This window comes from Megascapheus bottae, chromosome 10, assembly GCF_031878675.1.
Source record: "Megascapheus bottae isolate mThoBot1 chromosome 10, mThoBot2.hap1, whole genome shotgun sequence".
In the NCBI taxonomy this organism is placed as follows: domain Eukaryota; kingdom Metazoa; phylum Chordata; class Mammalia; order Rodentia; family Geomyidae; genus Megascapheus; species Megascapheus bottae.
The window spans coordinates 66,053,728-66,074,612 of record NC_143518.1 but is presented as its reverse complement, the minus strand read 5'-3'; the positions used below and the strand labels follow the sequence as shown (position 1 = coordinate 66,074,612).

At 58.5% G+C, this 20,885-nt stretch overlaps 2 protein-coding genes and 1 pseudogene across 3 annotated transcripts; all 3 read right to left on the bottom strand.

Moving 5' to 3' along the window:
• Positions 1-331: 331 nt before the first annotated feature.
• Pycr2 (pyrroline-5-carboxylate reductase 2) lies at positions 332-3,009 on the bottom strand. Of its 2 annotated transcripts, none has more exons than XM_090341572.1 (7): positions 2,856-3,009; positions 2,667-2,737; positions 2,337-2,516; positions 2,023-2,244; positions 1,843-1,935; positions 1,568-1,731; positions 332-894 (listed from the first exon to the last, which is right to left on the bottom strand). In XM_090341572.1, the coding sequence occupies exons 1-7, from the start codon at positions 2,920-2,922 to the stop codon at positions 729-731; spliced, it is 963 nt and encodes a 320-aa protein (XP_090197698.1). In that variant the 5' UTR covers positions 2,923-3,009; the 3' UTR covers positions 332-728. The 2 variants fall into 2 exon arrangements, with proteins under 2 accessions (XP_090197698.1, XP_090197699.1); XM_090341573.1 differs by having other exon boundaries at positions 2,667-2,718; positions 2,856-2,933.
• A 3,968-nt stretch (positions 3,010-6,977) lies between these two features.
• Positions 6,978-8,653, bottom strand: LOC150058644 (left-right determination factor 2-like). The gene is made up of 4 exons (XM_090339973.1): positions 8,404-8,653; positions 8,063-8,303; positions 7,744-7,980; positions 6,978-7,347 (listed from the first exon to the last, which is right to left on the bottom strand). Exons 1-4 carry the CDS (start codon positions 8,651-8,653, stop codon positions 6,978-6,980), a joined length of 1,098 nt encoding a protein of 365 aa, XP_090196099.1.
• A 6,910-nt stretch (positions 8,654-15,563) lies between these two features.
• LOC150058643 (cAMP-responsive element modulator pseudogene) lies at positions 15,564-15,911 on the bottom strand (annotated as a pseudogene).
• Positions 15,912-20,885: the final 4,974 nt, after the last annotated feature.

Sequence of the window (20,885 nt, the reverse complement as noted above, 5' to 3'; positions counted from 1 at the left end):
CAGGCCACCAAGACCCGGGGCAGAGCAAGCTGGCTGGACACACCGGGCTCCAGCTCTGGGCTGGGTGTCCTGCCCAGCAGTCCCCCCCCACACCCGTCCCTAACTCCCTCCATGTCTTCCCAAGAGAGGTGACTTGTGTTTTTCCAGGGGCGGGGAAGGGTGAGGTCTGGTGAGGTCTGGAAGCTCAGCCGCCTTTCAGGTGGAGTGCTCTGGAGTGGCAGAACCCAAGACCTGGACTCAGCGTTCATCCACACATTTCCCAACCCAGCCCGCACGCAGTGCAAGCCGGGATTCGAGGGACAGGCCTGGTGAGGGCCTCGTGTCTTCAGAATGAAGAAGCAAAGACTAGACTTTATTAAAGCAGCGAAACATCCTGCTGAGCACTCTAGACGGGAGACCTACGAAGCGAGACAGCTGAGCGCTGTGGTGAGCTGCGATAGTTCCACGAACTTCTCCCCACACAGCAACCCAGGGGCCAACCCTGGTGTGACCTTCTTCCTGACACCTAGCCTTGGGCCCGGCCCTAGGACTCGGCTGAAGTGGGAGGGGGTGCTGACCCCGGGCCCAGCCCTTCTCCACCACAGCGGGGCACACGGCTGCCTGGCGACAGCCCTGGCCCCTGCTTCACCACGGCTCGGCTCTGGACTGCAGACCGCACACTGCCTGGCCTTTGGATCCCAAGGACCGGGAGCTGACCAGGTGGCTGTGAAGGGCAGGAGACAGGGAGCTCAGTCCTCCTTCCCTTCTGGAGCTGGGACTCTGGTGAGGAGCCTGCTGGGGCCACCCGGGGCCGGGGTGGCCACAGCAGCGGACTCCAGCTTCACTCTGTCCAGGAGGGTTTTCTTGACAGCAGCCGGAGAGATCTTTTCTTGGTCAGCCATGGACTGTAGCTCTCTGCAGATGAAGTCCCAGGGTTAGAGTCGAGAAGCCTCGGAGCCACACAGCACCAGACTCCACTCGACACCACGGAAAATTAGAACCCAAACCAAGGCTCCTCCCAACGCTTCTGTTTTGAGGGGTTGGGGGCTGTCCTGGGCCTAGAGCTCTGGGCCTGGGCACTGTCCCTAAGTTCCTTTTGCTCAAGGCTAACGTGCTACCAGATAGGCTTCAAATTGCAATCCTCAGATCTCAGCCTCCTGAGTAGCAAGGATTACAGGCGTGAGCCACCATCACCCAGCCCCCCAAACTTATCAAAAGCCTTGTTTAACTCAAGTAGGGGTTTGCTTATGTCTGTCATCTGACCAGAGGTGGACAGAGCCCCAGTGTCTCTGTGATTGAGGAGGAGGGAGGCTCTGTGAACACCACAGGCTTGCCGCTGGAGAAGATGGTGAATCCTGGCTCCAACCCTCGCTGTTTGACCTTGAATTTTCCCCACCTACAACTCAAGGTCAGTCCCAGCTCTCAGAACTCAGGTGGAGCAGATGCTCTGCCCCACAAAGCTGGCACACTGTATCCATCAACAAAACAGACACCACTGCTGCTTGACAGCAGAACCCCAGGGTGCCGGCCTCCTAGCCCCTGCCCGGGCGGAGGCCTCCCCCCACCCCCACGAACGCGGGGTACACACCGCGTCCGGGTACAAGAGGCCTCCACTGCATTGATGAGCAGGGAGCGGAAGCCGCCGCTCTCCAGGAAGTGCAGTGCATGGATGGTGGCCCCCCCGGGGGAGCAGACGTTGTCCTTGAGCTGGCCGGGATGGTCCTCGGAGTCCAGCAGCATCTTGGCAGCACCCTGAGAACGAGGAGGACTGTGAGGAGGGAGGGGACGGGCTCGCTTCCCACAGCCACTGCTCCTGGGGCCCCACGACACCGGAGCCCAGACGTGCCGGAGAAAGCCACTGACCAGCAAGGCCTGGGCCCCCAGGCGGAGGGCCAGGCGCCTGGGCACACCCATCTTCACCCCGCCGTCGGCCAGCGCGTCCAGGGCCATGAACGCCTGCGGAGACAGGCGCTGAGCTGGGCCGGGGTCGGGGCGTCCTCTCCCGCCAGCCCCCGCCCCAGCCCGGGCGCGGCGGGGGCTCACGTAGGCAGGCCCGCTGCCGCTGAGCCCCGTGACGGCGTCGATCAGGTCCTCCTCCACCTCGGTGCAGAAGCCCACGCTGCTCATGAGCTGCTCCAGGAGCTGCCCGTCCTCCACCAGCGCGTGCGAGCCCGTGGCGTACACCGTGGCGCCCTCGCGCACCACCACCGGCGTGTTGGTCATGCAGCGAATCACCTTGGGGGCCGGCTGGAAGGCGCGGAGCTTCTGGAGCGGGAGGGAGCGCGCGGAGGGCTGGTGCCGGCCGGCCCGGCCCCGCCGGCCGCGCCCGCCCGCCGCCCCGGCCCCCACGCCGGCACCTTCTCCACCGAGCTGATGGTGACGCCCGCGGCGCAGGAGACCACGATGTGCCGCGCCCGCACGTCGGCCGCGATCTCATCCAAGACGAAGGGGATGATGGGCGGCTTCACCGCCAGGAACAGCACGTCGCTGTGCCGCACCGTCTCCTTGTTGCTTCGGGTCAGGCTCACGCCCATCTTCTGCAGGCGGAGACGGCGGGGCAGCAGCGCCCAGGCCTCCGAGCGCCCGCCCGCCCTGCCGGCCGGGCCCGGCCAGCCCCGCCCCGCGTGGTCCCGGGCCCCACCCCCACGCCGGGGCTCCCGGCCCTCCCGCGCCCCGCGCCCACCTACCCGGAGCGCGGACACGGTGGGCAGGTCCATTTCTGGGGAGCTGGCCATTATTCTGTGGGCGGACAAGATGCCTGGGAAGACGGCGCCCGGGGGTCAGGGCCCGCCCGCGGCCGAGCCGGGGCGGCACGGAGGAGGCCCGCGGGCGCCGCCCGCCTCCCCGGCGCCCCGCCGGCCCTCGCCCGCGCTCACCCGCCGCCGTGAAGCCCCGCGCCAGCGCACACGCCAGCTGGCCCGCGCCGATGAAGCCCACGCTCATGGCTGCGGCCCGCCGAGCCCGCCGGCCGCGACAGCCCCGGCCGCCCGCCGAGCGCCCCGTGACCGCCGCAGCCAATCCGCGGCCGCCGCCGCGAAGCCCGCGTGGCGCGCGCCCGGGGCGGGCGGGAGGCTTCCGGTGCCGGACGCGCGCGCCGCTCCCGGGGCTCCGGCCGCCGCGGCGGGGCAGACCGGCCGCGGCAGCCCGAGCTGCGGCTCGGCCCACGCGGGGAGCGGCGGGGCGGCCGCAGCGTGCGGAGGGGACTAGCGCGAGCCGGGCTCGCGATGGCGCGCGGAGCCGGGAGCCGGGCCCCGGGCGCCGCCTCAGAACCTGGGCCTTCAGGAAGGCGCGAGGAGGAGGGGCGGCCGGAGGCCACGCCCCGCGTTGGCCACGCCCCCTCCGACCACGCTCCCCGGGCTCGGCCACGCCCCGCGCTGGCCACGCCCTCGGATCCGGCCACGCCCCGCGCTGGCCATGTCCTGGACCCGGCCACGCCCCCGCCGGCCACACCCAGCGCCCTCCCGGGTTAGCCACCCTCCTAACTCAGTCGGGACATTGGCTGGGCCAGGCTTGGGGATAGACTGGATGAGGAAGCCGAGCACGCCTGTCATCCTGAGATCTGGGGACCGAGGTTCAAAACCAGCCCGGGCACTAAGGGACCTGAGACTCTGATCTCCATGAGCCTCTAGAAAACGGGAAGTGGGGCTTGGCTCAAGGGTAGGGCGTAGCCTTGAGCTGAAGAGCTCGGGGACAGCGCCCAGGCCGAGTTCAAGACCCAGGACCCACCCAAAAAAAAGGATAAAAGTCCTTGACTTTACAGAACATCATCCAGCTTAAAATGTTTTATTGATATGATTTTTGTGCCAGCCCTGGGCTTGAACTCAGGACCTCGGTGCCGGCCCTGAGCTTTGCTCAGACCAGTGCTCTACCTCTTGAGCCTCAGCTCCACTGCCAGCATTCTTCCCCGGGCTGGCTGGCTTTGACCTTGACCCTCAGGTCTGAGCCTCCTGAGTAACTGGGATTGCAGCGCCCAGCTGCAAAGCAGCCTACTCATGTCTATTTTCCTGCTGGACAGACACGCAGGCTGCTTCTACATCTTCTCTCTTGGTTTGGGGCTTTAAGAGCTCTTCATGGAGGCAATGTGGCAGTATGGCCTAGTGGTTAAAGTACAGGCTCGGTTACCCCAAGCCTGACAGCCCTTGGGCCTGAGGAAAATAGGGGGTGTCTGACATAGGGTCTGAGGAAAAGGGGGCTGTCTGACATAGGGTCTGAGGGAACAGTGTGGAGGCATCTGACAGGGTCCGAGGAAAGTGGGGGGTCCTGACATAGGGCCTGAGGAAAAGGGGCGTTCCTGGCGTGCAGTCTTGGGAAACGGTGGGGAGGCATCTGACAGGGTCTGAGGAAAGTGGGGGTCCTGACATAGGGTCTGAGGAAATGGTGGGGAGGCGTCTGACAGCGCCCTTGGAGAAGGCTGGAGAGACTGTGAAGGAGTGGGAACAGGCTAGAGCTGGGTGAGGCTGATCTTCCTGTGCCAGCTGAGCCTTCAGCAGGCCTGCCAGGTAAGATAGCTCCAGCCAGCCCTCTTCACCCCCCTGTGAGCAGCACCCAGCTGCACTTCCTTCAGGGGCGTGGTCTTTCAACTCCAGCGCCAGCCTACAGAACAAGAGGTGGAGGACCCAGGCCTCTCGCCTGGGACAGCCTGATGACATCCCACCTCAGCCTCTGGAATAGGTGGGTCTGCAGGGCAGGTAGGCCCCCGGGTCTGGCTTCTGGAGCCGTGGTTGAGCCTGTCACTCTCACCAGCCACCTGGGGACCCCAGCCCACTCCAGGAGGATCCAGCCAATCAGCACGTACTGCCCTGACTTTCTGGTATCTGTACCTGTCTGCTGGGAGCCAGCAATGTCCCAACAGAGAAGCAGTCACCCTGGCTGCAGGACTGTCCTCCAGCCCTCCACTCTGGTTCTTCCAGCCACCGCTGAGCCACCAGCCTGTCCTACTCTGTCCCTCCTCCCTCCTCCCTGTCCTGAGCTCTCAGCCTCTTTGTCTTCTGTCTTTACGACTCCAGAGTCCCTGTTCTTCAGACCTTCCTACTGGCTTCTCTCTAAATAGCAGACATGTGTTGACGAACTGAAGTAATCCAGGCTGTGAGCTGCCCTGCCCTAAGCCGAGGGCAGGCAGGTCCTTGCACACACCCCCCCCCACCTGTCCTCCTGCCTGGTGACTTTCCAGGGAGGCATGGTTTGCCTTTATTATATTACAGATAATCCATACTTATTATTAAAAACAAATCAGATCAAATGAGAAACCATTCTCTAGTCGTCATCCCCAGAGCACACGGCCTTTAATCCTGGCACTTGACCAGATCCCATAGGAGCCCGTGTAGACTGACGGGGCTTTCCGCAGGCGCCTCTCACATTTGTTCTCCTCTCCCACCCCCCAGTTTTTTGTTTTGGGGTTTTTTTCCCAATCATGGGCTTGAACTCGGGGCCTTGGTGGGGTCCCTGAGCTCCTCTCACTCCCCTGGCCCTCGCTATGTGGACTGCAGTAATGAAAGGCAGAGGCACAGGAAACATCACTTTTATTTTGTTTCTTCAGATTACTGGCACGCAGTTGCTTTTTCTAAGTACAAAACACCCTCGATCCATACATGCGGTGGCCGCGGGGATGAGTGCTGCTGGGGTCAGGCCAAGAGCCGGGGCCCAGGCCGGGGCTGGGCCTCGCGTGTGCGGGGTGGGGCCGCCGCACCCTCCTAAGTGCTAAGATGGTGGGGCCAGGAGGAAGGGGCGTTGGCCACGCGGGGTAGGGCACCACGAGGGAGAGGGGCGCGTCTCGCGTGGAGCGGAGGTCGGCGGACGCTGCTGCTCCGGAGCCGGCCGGGGGGGGGGGGGGGGGGGGACTCACAGGGACGCACGGGATCAGACCCACGAGGACAGACCCACGGGGACCCACGGAGGCAGACCCACGGGGACCCACAAGGACAGACCCACGGGGACCCAAGGGGACAGACCCACGGGGGCAGACCCACGAGGACAGACCCACGGGGACCCACGAGGACAGACCCACGGGGACCCACAAGGACAGACCCACGGGGACCCAAGGGGACAGACCCACGGGGGCAGACCCACGAGGACAGACCCACGGGGACCCACGAGGACAGACCCACGGGGACCCACAAGGACAGACCCACGGGGACCCAAGGGGACAGACCCACGGGGGCAGACCCACGAGGACAGACCCACGGGGACCCACGAGGACAGACCCACGGGGACCTACGGAGGCAGACCCACGGGGACCCAAGGGGACAGACCCACGGGGGCAGACCCACGGGGACCCACGAGGACAGACCCACGAGGACAGACCCACGGGGGCAGACCCACGAGGACAGACCCACGGGGACCCACGAGAACAGACCCACGGGGGCAGACCCACGGGGACCCACGAGGACAGACCCACGGGGGCAGACCCACGAGGACAGACCCACGGGGACCCACGGAGGCAGACCCATGGGGACTCACGAGGACAGACCCACGGGGGCAGACCCACGAGGACAGACCCACGGGGACCCACGAGGACAGACCCACAGGGGCAGACCCACGGGGACCCACGAGGACAGACCCACGGGGACCCACGAGGACAGACCCACGGGGGCAGACCCACGGGGACCCAAGGGGACAGACCCACGGGGGCAGATCCACGGGGACCCACGAGGACAGACCCACGGGGACCCACGAGGACAGACCCACGGGGGCAGACCCACGGGGACCCAAGGGGACAGACCCACGGGGGCAGATCCACGGGGACCCAAGGGGACAGACCCACGGGAGCCAGGACAGACCCACGGGGACCCACGAGGACAGACCCACGGGGACAGATCCACGGGGACCCACGGGGACAGACCCACGAGGACAGACCCCCGAGGACAGACCCACGGGGGCAGACCCACGGGAGCCAGGACAGACCCACGGGGACCCAAGGGGACAGACCCACGGGGACCCACGGGGCAGACCCACGGGACAGATCCACGAGGACAGACCCACAGGGCAGCCCCGCGGGCCGCCTATGGGAGCAGGCGCCGGGGCACCAGCGCCCCGTCCGAGGCGCAGCCGCAGCGCTGCACCCTCATGTTGGGCAGGCTGACCACCTGAGGCCGCGCCCTGCCGGCCCCGGCCCCGGCCCTGCTGACGATCACGGGCAGCGAGGCCATCTCCGAGGCCACGCACTGCCGCGGGCCCAGGAACCGCCACCGCAGCGCCGCGGGCTCCGGGGGCTGCGGGCAGCTGCCCGCGCACTCGTGGACCAGGAAGCCCGGGGGCTCCAGCACCCAGTGCTCCGCCCACCGCAGCCCCTGCAGGTCCAGGTAGGTCTCCTGTCGGCAGCAGCGCGTGCCTTCCGTCACCGGGGCGTCCGGGGGGCAATTGCCCTGAGCCCTGCAGAGGCGGGGCGGAGGTCAGGGCGGGGCGGGGCCGAAGACGAGGGGCGGGGCGGAGGTCAGGGCGGGGCGGGGCCGAAGACGAGGGGCGGGCAGAGGTCGAGGAGGGGGCGGGGCCGAAGACCAGGGGCGGGGCGGAAGTCGAGGAGGGATCGGGGCCGAAGACCAGGGGCGGGGCGGAGGGCGGGGCAGGATAGGAAGGGGTGGAGGTCAGAGGCCTGGCGGGGCGGGGCCCGGGAGGAGGGGGTGGGGCCTGGAGGAGAGCGGCCGGCGGGGCCGGGGGCGGGGCCGGGGCGGGACGAGGCGGGGCGGGGTCCACTTCGCCAGCCGACCCCTTCCCGTGGGAGCCCCCTCCACCCCCCTCCGCCCCCTCCGCCCCCCCAGCCCCTCCTACCCGTAGTCCTTGAGGTCCAGCGTGTGCAGCTCCAGCTGCGGAGCGGCGCCCCCCGCCGGGCCTTGCGCCCCGAAGCGGACCAGCCGGTGCGCGCCCGGAGAGCCGGGGCCCAGCGGCTCCCGGCGCACCGACACCTGCAGCAGCAGCGGCGGCCGGGGCCGGCTCAGCTGCTGCCAGAAGGTCACGGCCTCGGTCACGTCGAAGGCCTTCCAGCCGCTGTCGTGCACGGACACCAGCCTGGAGGGGGCGCGGCCGCCGTGAGCGAGGCCTGGGGAGCGCCGGCCGCCCCCGCCCCCCTGCCGCCCCCCGCCGCCCCCACCTGGAGTCGATGAGCCAGGTGCGGTTGGAGCCGTCGTCCAGGACGCGCAGCCACTCCACGGTGACCTGCGCGCGCGCGCTGCGCTCCGGCCTGCGCGGTGGCGCCGCCGCCCTGGGCGCCGGCTGCTGGAAGAGCCGCAGCACCGCCTGCACCAGCTCGCGGTTGGCCGGCAGCCGCTGCTCCAGGCCGAACACCAGCACGTGCGTGGACGCCTCGGACACCAGGAGCCGGCCCGCCACCTCTGCGGACGGACGCAGCGCGCTCAGCGGCCCCGCCGCCACCCGGCCCCGCTCCGCCCCGCTGCGCCCCGCCTGCCCGCCGCCCTCCGCCCCGGGCCTCACCCTGGAAGTGCTGGCTGAACCTCTTCCCGCGGGAGCGGTCGCCGTGGCTGCGGTGGAGCAGAGCCACGTACTGGGCCCGCACGTGGGCCGGGATGGCCAGGCCCTGCGCGTCCGCCGGGCCCAGCGCCGGCGCCTGGCTCAGCCGCAGCTGCTGCAGCAGGCGGCCCAGCACCTGCTCCCCGGTCAGGGCCGCCGCGGGGCCCCCGAGGGCCAGCACGCAGAGCGCCCAGCAGAGCCCCGGGGAGCACATGGCGCCGTCCGGGGGCGCGGGGAGCGCGGGGAGCGCGGGGAGGGTGCGGAGAGCCGGGGCCGGCGCGCTTTATAGCCGGCCGTGGCGGGGGAGGGGAGGTCACACCCTCCGCAGACCCCGGGGAGCCGAGCGAGTGGGGAGGGGTCTAGAGGGACACAGCCCGGCGGCCTGCGCGAGCCCCGGCCGTCTGGCCTCCACCAGGGCCTGGAGCCTCCCCGTCCACCCGCCACGCTTCCGCCTCTCGAAATCTCCCCGGTTCCACTCTGGGTAAAGGTGCTTGCGGACGTGGAAGGCAGCGCTGTGCCATCTCTGGCTACTGCCCTAGGAATCCCCTCAGTGGGCAGAATCCCTCCACCCCTCCGTGCCCACCGCCCCCGCCCCGTCCAGGGCCCGCTGGTCCGCCGGCACCCGCCCCGCCCCGGGGCCTCCCCTGGGAGCCAGCTCCACCACCACCACTCGCCTGGGGCTCTCGGACGCATGGGCAGCTGAGGCCGGCGCGCGAGGCAGGTGCAGTCAGCCCCGGAGAGCCCAGCGCTTTCCAAACCCATGCATTTCAAATGCACCTGCCAGCCGCTCACCACCCCAGAGCCTCCTTCTTGCCTCTGAATGAACAGGCCAACGTGATTAGCCCAGTGCCTGAGCTTAGCAAGCACTCGAGGAGGACTTGTCAGCAATGTCATCTCTTTACTCTGCATTCTCAGGGCCCTGGGTTTTCTAAAACTCATAGGAACAAGAACAGCAAACATGGGGCTGGGAACAGGGCTTAGTGTTGGGTGCTTGCCTAGCATGTATGGAGCCCTGGGTTTGATTCCTCAGTTCCACAAACACAGAAAAAGCTAGAAGGGGCACTGTGACTCAAGTGATAGAACGCTAGCCTAGAGCAACAGAAGCTCAAGGCCAGAGCCCGGGCCCTGAGTTCACACCCCAGGACTGGCAAAAAAAAAAAATAATAATAAAACAATTTTAAAAAGGGAGCTAGGGAGGCCGGGAGTTTGGCCTAGTGGTTAAAGTGCTTGCCTAGCATGCACGAAGACCCGGGTTCTATTCCTCGGTACCACATGTATAGAAAAAGCCAGAAGTGGTGCTGAGGCTCAAGTGGTAGAGCTCTAGCCTTGAGAAAGCCCAAGGACAGTGCTCAGGCCCTGAGTTCAGTCCCCAAGACTGGCAAAAAAAAAAAAAAAATACTGTCGAACACTTCCCCCACCCCTCGCTGTGCAGGGGGAGGAGTAGCCTCCAGCTCTGTTTCCATATGGAAACCACCTGCCTAGACTATTAATGAAGCCATCTGTCCTCAGAGCCGAAAGGCCCCTCCAGGCTCAAGGATCTGAGGGTGGTGGGAAGAAGCCCAGCCTGACTGCCTCCCCTCTTGTGTTCCACTTGCAGAAGTGAACAGGAGGACAGAAGGTCAAGAATATGGGTCACCGCCATGCCCTCCAATGGGGTACTCTGGCCTAATGGCGGTGGTCTCTCCTGCCATCTTTGCTGCCTTCCTAAGGCATTCCAGACAGAAGAGAACCTTCTGGAATTCTCAGGCAGAATTTCCTCTGGATGAGCTTCAAACCTACTACATGCAAGTTCATGTACCCATTCATTTGCATATAACTATTTGCATACGACATCTGCACATGCATGTACACAGTAGTAATAAGTGGGAATACACCTAAAATTAGAAGATGAGAAAAAATAATAATCCTGAATCAGACACTGGTGGCTATAATCCCAGCTACTCAGAAGGCTGAGATCTGAGGATTGTAGCTCAAAGCTATTCTGGGCAGGAAAGTCTGTGAGACTCTTCTCCAATTAACCACCAGAAAACTGGAAGTGGCACTGTGGCTCAAAGCGGTAGAATACTAGCCTTGAGTAAAAAAAAAAATCTCAGGGACAGAGTCCAGGCCCTGAGTTCAAGCCCCACAGGTATATGTGTATATACTGATTCACGTAAATGTGTGTGTAAGACATATATACGTGTAGGTTCATCTATACATTATGAAGTCTTGAGTTTGGGAGCTGTTGTTGAATGTCTGGGGTCTTGACTCTCAATCTTCCTGCCTCTACCTTCTGAGTGCTAGGATTTCAGGTCTACCACACTCCCTTGGCACTGTGAACCGTTCTCACAGTAGCTAGGAGAGAAGACTGTCATTGTGTCCATTTCATAAATAAGCATGAAACAGCTACTTGATGTCCCCAAGGTCAGGCAGCGAGTTAGCGCCAGAGCCAGGGTTGTTTTAAGGAGTGGACTTGGGGACTTGGCCAGGTACAGGGAACAAAGCAAGAAGTTTAATGGTGGGGAAGGGATCGGCAGCCCCCTTCTCACACAGAGGCATGTGGGGGGAAAAGGGGGGCTCTGGTTGGGGGTGCCCTATATAACCTGTGGGGCCTGGCCTGGGAGGACCTTGCATGGTGATAACTCAGCCTTGGGGACCGTCCCAGCCGAAGGGTGTGTTGCCTAGGGGACAAACATGCTGGGCTGGGGGGAGGGAGGCTACCAGGCCTGCGCTTTTGCCATGGGTCATGTCCACACACAGGCAGAGATAGGAGGAAGGTGGGCAGAAGTCCTAACCGCTGACCCAGGACAGGGAATCAGAGACTCATCGGAGACACGGATCCTGTCCTCTTCCCCCTTCCACCTGTTTCCAAGGAAGCTGGAATCTACAGGAGCAATTCCAATCGCTCCTTGGGGGCTGGAGTAGGGCTCCTGAAAGAGTGCTGCATGTACAAGAGCCGGGGGTCCCATCTCCAGCCTTGCAACACAGAAAACAAAAGCAAGCCCCATCCTGGAGTTCACATCCCCTAATCTGAAGACCCCGGAAATACAGTCCCCACCCTGCATCCTGCCCAAACAGGCACTCTGGGTGAAAACCTGGCCTGCTTCAAAAGACGCGCGGCTGCCTTCTTTGCAAGCGATTAGCGGGAAAGGATTTACTTGATGAAAACATTTGGGCCTTAAATCAGGCCAAAAGGTGCAGAGGTGTCACCTTCCCAGGAGACCCAGGACCTGTGACCGGCCTGGGGAGCTCCTCTGGCCTGTCGGCGTTCCATCACCCTTGACCCCTGTGGCTCCCCACAGGGTACCCAGCCGGCCTGGGTGGACCGGACACCCAAGGTGCTATCAGGGTCCACAGGAACCAGCTGTCCCAGGGCTGCTGCCCCGACGTGCCGATGCTCAGCTGACCAGCTGGACGGGAGCCTGCTCTGTGCCAGCTTTCCCAGACAGCCTGCTGAGTTTCCAGAGCAGGACCCAGCCCCGTCCAGGGAGAACTGGAACCACCAGTCAGAACCCAGCCTCCCGAAGGTCCTGGCGTGGGGCTCTGGTGCTGGGTGGGGGCTCGACGAGTGGGGTCACTGGGAAATGGGGGACCTGGGAACACTGTCCCCACAGAGGCCCTGCACCCTGGTGGAGCTTAACCATCCAGGCCATTCTCCTGCCCCAGGGCTTTCAAGATGGCTTCCTCAACTTCAGACTGCTTTTTGTTCCTATCTTGTCTGGCTCTCAGAAGCCAACTGGCTTATCCATCACCGGAGGCATTCGAGGACTCAGCCCAGGGTCAGGTCAGGAGGGGACAATGAGGCATGGGCCCAGACAGACAGACAGACAGGGGACAAATCCTTCAGATTCCTGCAGCTGGTCCCAGTTCCTGAATGTGGATTCCAGCAGCCCAAGAGCTCTGTTGGGAAAATAAAGTAATTGGGCAATTAGCTATCAGCCACAAGAGGCATGGATGTGGATTGGGTGACTTTTACAACAGACAGATGACTCCTAGAGAGAGCAGTGCACCTTTGTCATGCAGACGAGGAGCTGGCCCTCAGCCTGGGCGTCTGGAGGCAGCCTCTGTCCCGGGGTCACTGCAGACTTGAAAAGCTGCTCCCCTGGCTTGCAGGGGGAAAGGAAATGCTTGGAGAACAGAAAACACTTCTTGCAGAGCTAAGTCAGGCCTTTCCCAAAGATCAGGATGCACGCCAGCTTCCACCTGGTCCTCCTCGGACAGCAGCTAGGAAGTGAATGTTGCAGTCTGCCCCAAATCAGGCGGGGTGTGTGTGTGTGTGTGTGTGTGTGTGTGTGTGTGTGTGTGTGTGTGTGCGCGCGCGCGCGTGCAACAGCAGGCCCTGAGGCCAAGTGAGGTGCAGCCAAATGCAGTTTGTCAGCCTACTGCTCCAGTTGTGCTGGGCTAGGGCTTGAACTCGGGGCCTGGGCTCTGTCCTGAGCTTTTTTGCTCAAGACTAGTGCTCCACCACATGAGCCAGAGCTCCACTTCAGACTTTTGCTGGTAATTGGAGATAGTCTCCTGGGCTTTCCTGTCCAGGTTGGCTTTGACCTGTGACCCTGAGATCTCGGCCTCCTAAGTGGCTAGGATTACAGGCGTGTGCTCTGGAAATGGAAATGTCTTCCCAGCCTGGTTGGAGTGGAGTGCCTCCCTGTGGAGGGCAGGGGGTGGGGGACGGGAGCGGGGGGGGGGGGGAGCAGTGGACCTGGTGACTGGGGCCACCATGCTGTTCTCTAATCTCCAGAGGGTGAGGACAACGCAGGCAGACAGGATGTCCACCTCTGGCAGGCCGTGGAAGGTGGCTGAGCCAACCATCACCATGGCTATGGAGCTGTGTGTGGATCCCCGGGACAAACCCTGTCCTGCTGGGAGAGATGCTGCTGCCAGCCACAAGCCTCCTTATCAGTGCTCAGCTCACAGTCCTGACAGCTAACCGGGGAGGAAATGAGCCCTGCACGCCGGAGAAGCCGTGGCCACGTCTCACCCCTCCTGCGGGCTCACCAGGGAAGGTGCAGCTCGCACCCGGGCGCCCGCCCGCACCCTGCCTCCTCCAGGGCAGCCCAGCCTCCCACCCTGGCAACAGCTGGCCGCCTCCAGGAGCCCTTGGGGGAGGGGATCCATTCCAGGGCTGAGCACCTCTCCCGGGCCTCCCTCCAACCACACTGGATCGCTTCGCTGTCATTCAAATTTTTATTGTTCTTGAACAAAAAGCTTAAGACAAAGATTTCCCATAAAATGTGCTCAGCCTAGACGTGGAATGGGTTCATCGACACTGGACTCTAAGACAGTTCCGCTGAGCTCCACCAGTAGTCCCAGTATTTCTTCTTGCTTTATTTTCACTCCAAACTGGCTAATCAGTCACTGCATGTTCATGGGAAGCTTCCCTTAAAGAAACGCTATCACAGGGAATTGGCCCTATTTCCATCTGGGCACACAAGAAGTCTGCCCAGGAATTTTTACCGCTTCTTTGCCCATACTGAGGTCAGCAAAAAAGCGAAGAAAAAAAGCAAGATTTCACTTCAGCAGGGGATAGGGTGGCAAACTTCAAAAAACAAACCAACAAATCACAAACGTGGTCAGCAAAAAACAACTCATCACACAAAAACCAGCATGGAGGCTGGGAGCGTGGCCTACAGGTGGAGTGCTTGCCTAGCATGCACAAAGACCCAAGGACAGTGCTCAGGCCCTGAGTTCAAGCCCCATGTCTGGAGGGAAAAAAAAAAAACAACCCCAGCATGGAGAGGGATATAACTATACTGGTTCTCACTATGTGTCTTTCTCAAAGAACAGTTCTATCCACTGCACACAAAGAAAAGGAAACAGCACAGCCAAGCCTTTGTTCATGAAGAAAATGCCCCCCCCTCACACACACGAAGCTGTTTGGTCCAGAGATAGTACTAAAATTTTTTAAACTGCGCATGTGCTAGATATACATATTTACAGATATATTGCAATTTCAACCAATTATAGTCATTAGAAGTCAATGAATTGGCTCAGGACAGTGTTTTGAAGGTTTTTTGATATTTATTTATTTATTTATTTATTTATTTATTTATTTATTTATTTTTTGCCAGTCCTGTGGCTTGAATTCAAAGCCTGAGCACTGTCCTTGGACTTTCTCAAGACTAGCCCTCTACCATTTGAGCCACAGCACCACTCTGGCTTCTTCTGTGTCTGTGGTACCGAGGAATGGAACCCCGGTGTTCATGCAGGCTAGGTAAAGGCTTACCACTAAGCTACATTCTCAACCCCAGAAGAGTGTTTTCTCCCTTCTGGAGTTATTGCTGATTTTCTACACATTATGCATTGACCTGAGAAGTAACAAAGAAGCTGATATGTGGCCAATGCAACTAAGATGACACATCAACAAATCCTGAAGAAAAAGCAAAGCCCACTACCAGAGAGAAAAGCTTATGCCCTGTCCCTTGCAGTTTTTGCTATTTAAGCAACAATAACAACAAACTCAAAATAAGCCCAGTTATACACAAGTTAAGCAGAAACTAAAGAGCAAGTTTGGCCATGTGGCGGGGGGGGGGGGGGGGGGGGAGGAGAGTGAAACACAGCATGCATTTTTAGCTAGCAATGATCGAGTCTGTTTTGTCATACAAAGGGGAAGACTAAACTCCAATTTAAAGAAAACTAGACTATGATAGTAATAGAAATAAAAACAGTACTTAGTTTGATACTTGGTTGATACATGCTGTAGTCAGTTCATAGTTACATATTTCTACTAATCTGTTTTGGGAGAGCAAATGTCTTTCAAGATTTCAAGTTCCTCTATAAGCTTTTTGTTCTGAGCTTCCAGCACTGCAACTCGACTTTCCAGACATTTCATGTATTCTTTCTCTCGACATCGACATTCTTTAGCAGCCTCCCTGGAAAAAATGGGGCATAAGGGCAAACAAAACATTTTGTTGTTGTTGTTTTTGCCTGCTACTGACAAATATGTGGACATAAGCTTGGTAAATGTAATCAGAATATACGCCAACTCTTGAAACAATATTCCCAATTCAAGTTCACACACTCAGACAAACTGGATTCTTAGTCAAGGTCACAAATGTCCCTTCCACAAGTCCACACTGGCGACTAGAAGGACCGCTGTATGGCCTGCCTTGGTTAGAGTGCCCAGTAATCAAGGTCAAAGACAGTTACTCTGCTTTATGGCAGATCACGGAGGGCCTTGAGTTCCCCACTGAGGGTCTTGTTTTGGTTTGCAAGCACTGCCACACGATTTTCAAGACATTTGACATATTCTTTCTTCTTCCTGCCACACTCCTGAGCAGCTTCCCTGTTTTTCATTAACCTCAGCTCCCGTTTCCGTGTTGCTTCTTCCGCTAGCTGCTGGGGGCTGTGCAAACTTCCTGGTGAGGCAGCCATCACTACACCCTGTGGCAACGCAGTAGTAGGAGCCCGATCTGGTAAGTAGGCATGTCCCCTGTGGCAGCCGCCATATGACTTGGGGCAAGCTCAGCTTCCTCATCCCGAGGAACCTTACTACACAAGGCTTACACACGAGAGGAGCTAGGCGGAGCGATACTGATTGATTTTAAGAGTAAAACTTTTCTTTTGTCGGTCCTGAAGCTTAAACTCTGGGCCTGGGCTTTGTCCCTGATGGCTTCAGCTCAAGGCTACCGCCCTACCCCTTGAGCCACAGCACCACTGACAGTTTGGTTGATTGGAGAAGAGTCTCACAGACTTTCCTGCCCAGGCTGGCTTTGAACGGGGATCCTCAGACCTCAGCTTCCTAAGTAGCTAGGATTCCAGGTGTGAGCCACTACGCCCAGCAGCAAGAGTAAAACTCTTTCTACCTGCTCTTATTAGCACAATTTACTGCAATTTACTGATGGCTGTAATACTTACTTTTAAAAGATTAAGAGGGCTGGGCGTGGTGGTGCACACCTGTAATCCTAGCTACACAGAAGGCTGAGACCATTAGGATCGCAGTTCAAAGCCAGCCCAGGCACTAAGGACCATGAGACTCTTGAGGAATCGAACCCGGGTCTTCATGTATGCTAGGCAAGCACTTTAACCACTAGGCCAAATTCCCGGCCCCACTCTTGACTCTTTTTTTTTTTTTTTTTGCCAGTCCTGGGCTTGAGCTCAGGGCCTGAGCACTGTCCTTGGATTTTTCTCAAGGCTAGAACTCTACCACTTGAGCCTCAGCACCACTTCTGGCTTTTTGTAAGTATGTGGTACCAAGGAATCGAACCTGGGTCTTCATGCATGCTAGGCAAGCACTCTACCACTAGGCCAAACTCCTGGACCCCCGACTCTTGACTCTTATCTCCAATTAACCACTAGAAAACCAGAAGTGGCTCTGAAACTCAAAGGATAGAGCTAAAGAGCTCAGGGACAGCGCCCAGGCCCAGAGTTCAAGCCTCATGATCAACCAAAAAAAAAAAAAAGACTACAAGGTATTGCTTTCCATGCTCAGAAAGTGAGGGCACACAAGTAAGAAACTCAGGCGTAGAGGACACGGATTAGGCACAGTGTTTAGCACAGAGCACAAAGCATCCGTACACACACGCACATATTTGTTTAAAAAATAAACCACTAACATGACATCTGAAATAGGTAAAAATCAGTGTTAATATAATCTTTCAATTAAAAACATAGGAAATAAATAAATAAATAAATAAATAAATAAAAAACTAGGCTGGACGGGGTGGCTCACGCCTGTCATCCTAGCTACTCAAGAGGCTGAGATCTGAGGATCTTGGTTCAAAGACAGCCCAGGCACTAAAGTCACTAAAGTCCATGAGACTCATCTCCAAGTTACCACCAGAAAATTGAAAGCAGACCTATGGCTCAAGGGGTAGGGTGGTAGCCTTGAACTGAAGAGCTCAAGGACAGCACCCAGGCCCAGAGTTCAAGACCCATGACTGACAAGAAAGAAAGAATGAATGATCTTGACTCCTGAAGTTTCTTGTGTCCCTTACATTTCCTGTCCAGTACCCAAGCATGGAGTGGAAGGCCTGAAACCCCAGCACGCAGGAGCCCGAGGTGAGAGGTCTTGTGTTCATGGCAGCCTGGCTTCATAGAGACCATCTCAAAAGAGGAAAATGCAGCTGGGAGTTTGGCCTAGTGGTAGAGTGCTTGCCTAGCATGCACAAAGACCCAGGTTCAATTCCTTGGTACCACATACTTAGAAAAGGCCAGAAGTGGTGCTGAGGCTCAAGTGGTAGAGCTCTAGCCTTGAGCAAAAGAAGCTCAAGGACAGTGCACAGGCCCTGAGCTTAAGCACAGGACTGGCAAAAAAAAAAAAAAAAAAGAGGAAAATACATCCAAGATGAGCACCTCTGTGACCCGCTCTGCTCCAGCTCCAGGAGCAGCAGGGCCCTGGCTGGGCTCCTCGCTGACCAGGCGATAAGGCCCAGGTGAGGAGGAGCTCCGGATTCCAGGCTGCGGACCCAGGACATGGCAGGGAAGGACAGCACAGCCCCGAGAATGCTCCTCGCTTCTGTCCTCCAACTGCACCAAATCCTCAGCTTCTCCTTCACTTGCGGAGGGCGGGGGAGAGGGGGAGCTGCCTGGAGCCAGGCCCCAGCCTGTGAGGCCCCAGGTACGCCCCCGTGGCCTCCAGCCTCCACTTGCCCCGTCTCAGCGCCCCTCCAGGAGGAAGTTAAGGTCAATCCTGGGGCTCCAATGCCATCTCCACCCTCCTCCAAAGGATCAAAGCCGAGAGCAGGCAAAGGCCTCAGGGATGCCACCAATCCACTCCAACTGGGCCTGTGGCCCCAATGGTAGCTTTCCTGAGGAGAGCCTGAGGCCCTAACACACGCACTTGGCCCAGGGCAGGGCCCTCAGCACCCACACCTCACTGCTCTGGATGAGCTACCCCGCCCACAGTTCAGTGCCCGCCCGTCACCGGGCACTTCTGAGCGGGAGAGAGGGCCAGGTCCCTCCACACAGGCACAGCTCTCAGTCACAGAATGTGGTGATCTAGTGTGGCTGGGCAGCATCCCCAGGAATCCCCAGGAAGCAGATTCCAGCCCGGAGCTGCTCGACGCTGCTGGACAGGCCAGGGCTAGAGAGGGCCTGGCACAATGGCTTCCTCCTCTCACTCCCTCAGCCTTGGTGTCCTAGCCTCTTGGTTGAAGGCCAACTCTGCCTCCTCTTGGGCCATAAAGTCCCTGGGCCCCCCACAGGACGAAAGCCAGGCCTCCGAGCAGAGCCGGCTCAGCGCACTAAAGCAGTGGGGGCACTGGGGGTCAACGTGTGGTGAGCCTGGGGGCAATGCCAGCTCCCTCACATAGTGGGGAGCCTGCCCGAGCTGCCCATTCAGTGCCCGTTTCCCAGGCACACTGCAAGCTGGAGCTCAGGCTACAACTTTGTGCACCAGAGGACTGGGGCTAAACCCACTGCCTGCTTGTGGGAGGAGAAGGCAGGTTTCGGTCTTCTCTATATGGTTAGTTTTGTTTGGGTGTTTTTTTCCCCTGGTACTGGGGGTTGAACTCAGCTTTGTCGCTAGGCCACACTTAAGCCACACTCCTAGCCTTCTTTAAATTTTGTTATTTTTGCCAGTCCTGGGCTTGAACTCAGGGCCTGAGCACTGTCCTTAGACATTCTCAATGCTGGAGCTCTACCGCTTGAACCACAGCAGCACTTCTGGCTTTTTCTACATATGTGGTACCAAGGAATTGAACCAGTCTTTGTGCACCCTAGGCAAGCACTCCACCACTGGGCCAAACTCACGGCCTAATTTTTTTTTAAAAACCATATAGTTTTAGTGTCTGCACTCATTTATGTTCCTAGTAACAACATATAAGATTTTACTTTTCTCTATGTTCCATTTTGCAGGTTGTTTGCTTGCTTAATTTTTGGAAGGAGACATTCTGACTTGAGATGACATTTTTTTTTCCTTATAGTAGATGAATTTATTAATTTTACACATCTTAAATTATATATTTAATCCTTAGAAAAACCACTTACAATATTATGGTTAAATTTCATACTTGTATGGGCAACCATTCTTAGTGAGCTACTAAAGTTTTTTTTTAATTAAAGAATTTATTAACATTGATTTCTACATCATATTTCAAATGACGTGTTTAACAAACAGGTATTCAAGAAGGGAATCTCTATATACAATCACTGGCACTTAAGATTTTAGAACATATGTCATAAATACATAATAATCTATGTAATAAAACATTCTATAGTCATAATTTTTAGGACTATGTAGTTGTGTGTTTATATTTCCAATACCATGTCCATAGCATTGGGCATACAACTTTTGAGTCCTCGCTCTTGTACTGTGTGGATCTAATAGCCACATTTTAAGGATACCATGTGCCTTTTGTTCATGGCCTAAATTTTATTATTTTGTGCCGGTACTAGGGCTTGAACTCAGGGCCTGAGTAATCTCTCTTAAGCTTTTTCCGATGAAGGCTGGCACTTTATCACTTACGCCACAGCTCCACCTCTAGCTTTTGTTAGTTAACTGGAGATTAACACTCTCAGATTCTCCTAGTGAGGGTGGCTTCCAACTTGGATCCTCTTTTCTCAGCCTCCAGAGTAGCTACAATTACAGGGGTGCGCACATGGTTTGGAGCTGTTGTTTTCCAGACAGGAGCTCCCACTTTTGTTCAGGCCTTGAACCGCTGTCCTCCCACCTATCCTGCCCCAGTGGCAAGCATGCCACTGCCTCAGGTGTTAGCAGTCAAGTCTGTTATTACTTGTGGTGCTGGAGATAAAACCCAGGGCCTGGCACATGCTAAGCAAGTGCCTTACAAAGGAGCCCACCTTCCTCCACCTTACACTTCTAGAAAAGTTCCAGAAGGAAGTGCTTCTGGCTGCATATGCTATGTTCATGACCCATACACCAAACAACAATCATGCTGGGCATTCAGTGGAGTGAGGTTAAGAATGGGGGGGGGGGGGGGGCAGGCCAAGAGTGTGGCCTAATGGTAGAGTGCTGACCTAGCATGCACAAGCCCTGGGTTCGATTCCTCGGTACCACATACGCGAATGCTCACCTTGAGCAGAGAGTGTCCAAGTATAGGACTCAGGCCCTGGGTTCAAGACCCAGAACTGGCCAAGAAAAAAGGCGGGGGTCACCCACAATCTGACAGGGACCAGGATCGTTTGTTGTTGTTGCTGATAAGGGCAGGCAGGAGACCTCCATGTGAGGTCCAGGGACCTCTAGGAAGCGTCTCCAGTCACCCTACGTGTGGGGACCTGACCTCGCTCCCCGTCGGCCAGCAGCCTGCTCCCTACAGTAGGCTACAGGAGGCCTCTGGGGCAGCTGCAGAGCCAAGCAGCCCAGCCAGCGCCCCCTAGAGCCACCTCCACTCACTGGGCTAGTCAGGACCCCACGACTGGGAGAAGGGGGGCAACCAAGCACCCAGCCACACCTGGCATCTGAGGGAAGGCTGAACGTGCAGGGACACAAGGGATGAGTGCACAAGGTGAGGGTGTGGTGGTGCTCCAGAGGGTGCCCGGAGCTGCGGGTCAGGTTCGCTTATGCA

Excerpts from the sequence above, each read along its gene's own strand:
- Pycr2 (XM_090341572.1), bottom strand. The coding sequence starts at position 2,922 with ATGAGCGTGGGCTTCATCGGCGCGGGCCAGCTGGCGTGTGCGCTGGCG. Across the intron at positions 2,738-2,855 it reads GCGGGGCTTCACGGCGGCGG|GCATCTTGTCCGCCCACAGA; the intron begins GTGAGCGCGGGC and ends CCGTCTTCCCAG. Across the intron at positions 2,245-2,336 it reads CCATCAGCTCGGTGGAGAAG|AAGCTCCGCGCCTTCCAGCC; the intron begins GTGCCGGCGTGG and ends CTCCCGCTCCAG.
- LOC150058644 (XM_090339973.1), bottom strand. The coding sequence starts at position 8,653 with ATGTGCTCCCCGGGGCTCTGCTGGGCGCTCTGCGTGCTGGCCCTCGGG. Across the intron at positions 8,304-8,403 it reads GTTCAGCCAGCACTTCCAGG|AGGTGGCGGGCCGGCTCCTG; the intron begins GTGAGGCCCGGG and ends GTCCGTCCGCAG. Across the intron at positions 7,981-8,062 it reads ACCTGGCTCATCGACTCCAG|GCTGGTGTCCGTGCACGACA; the intron begins GTGGGGGCGGCG and ends CGCCCCCTCCAG.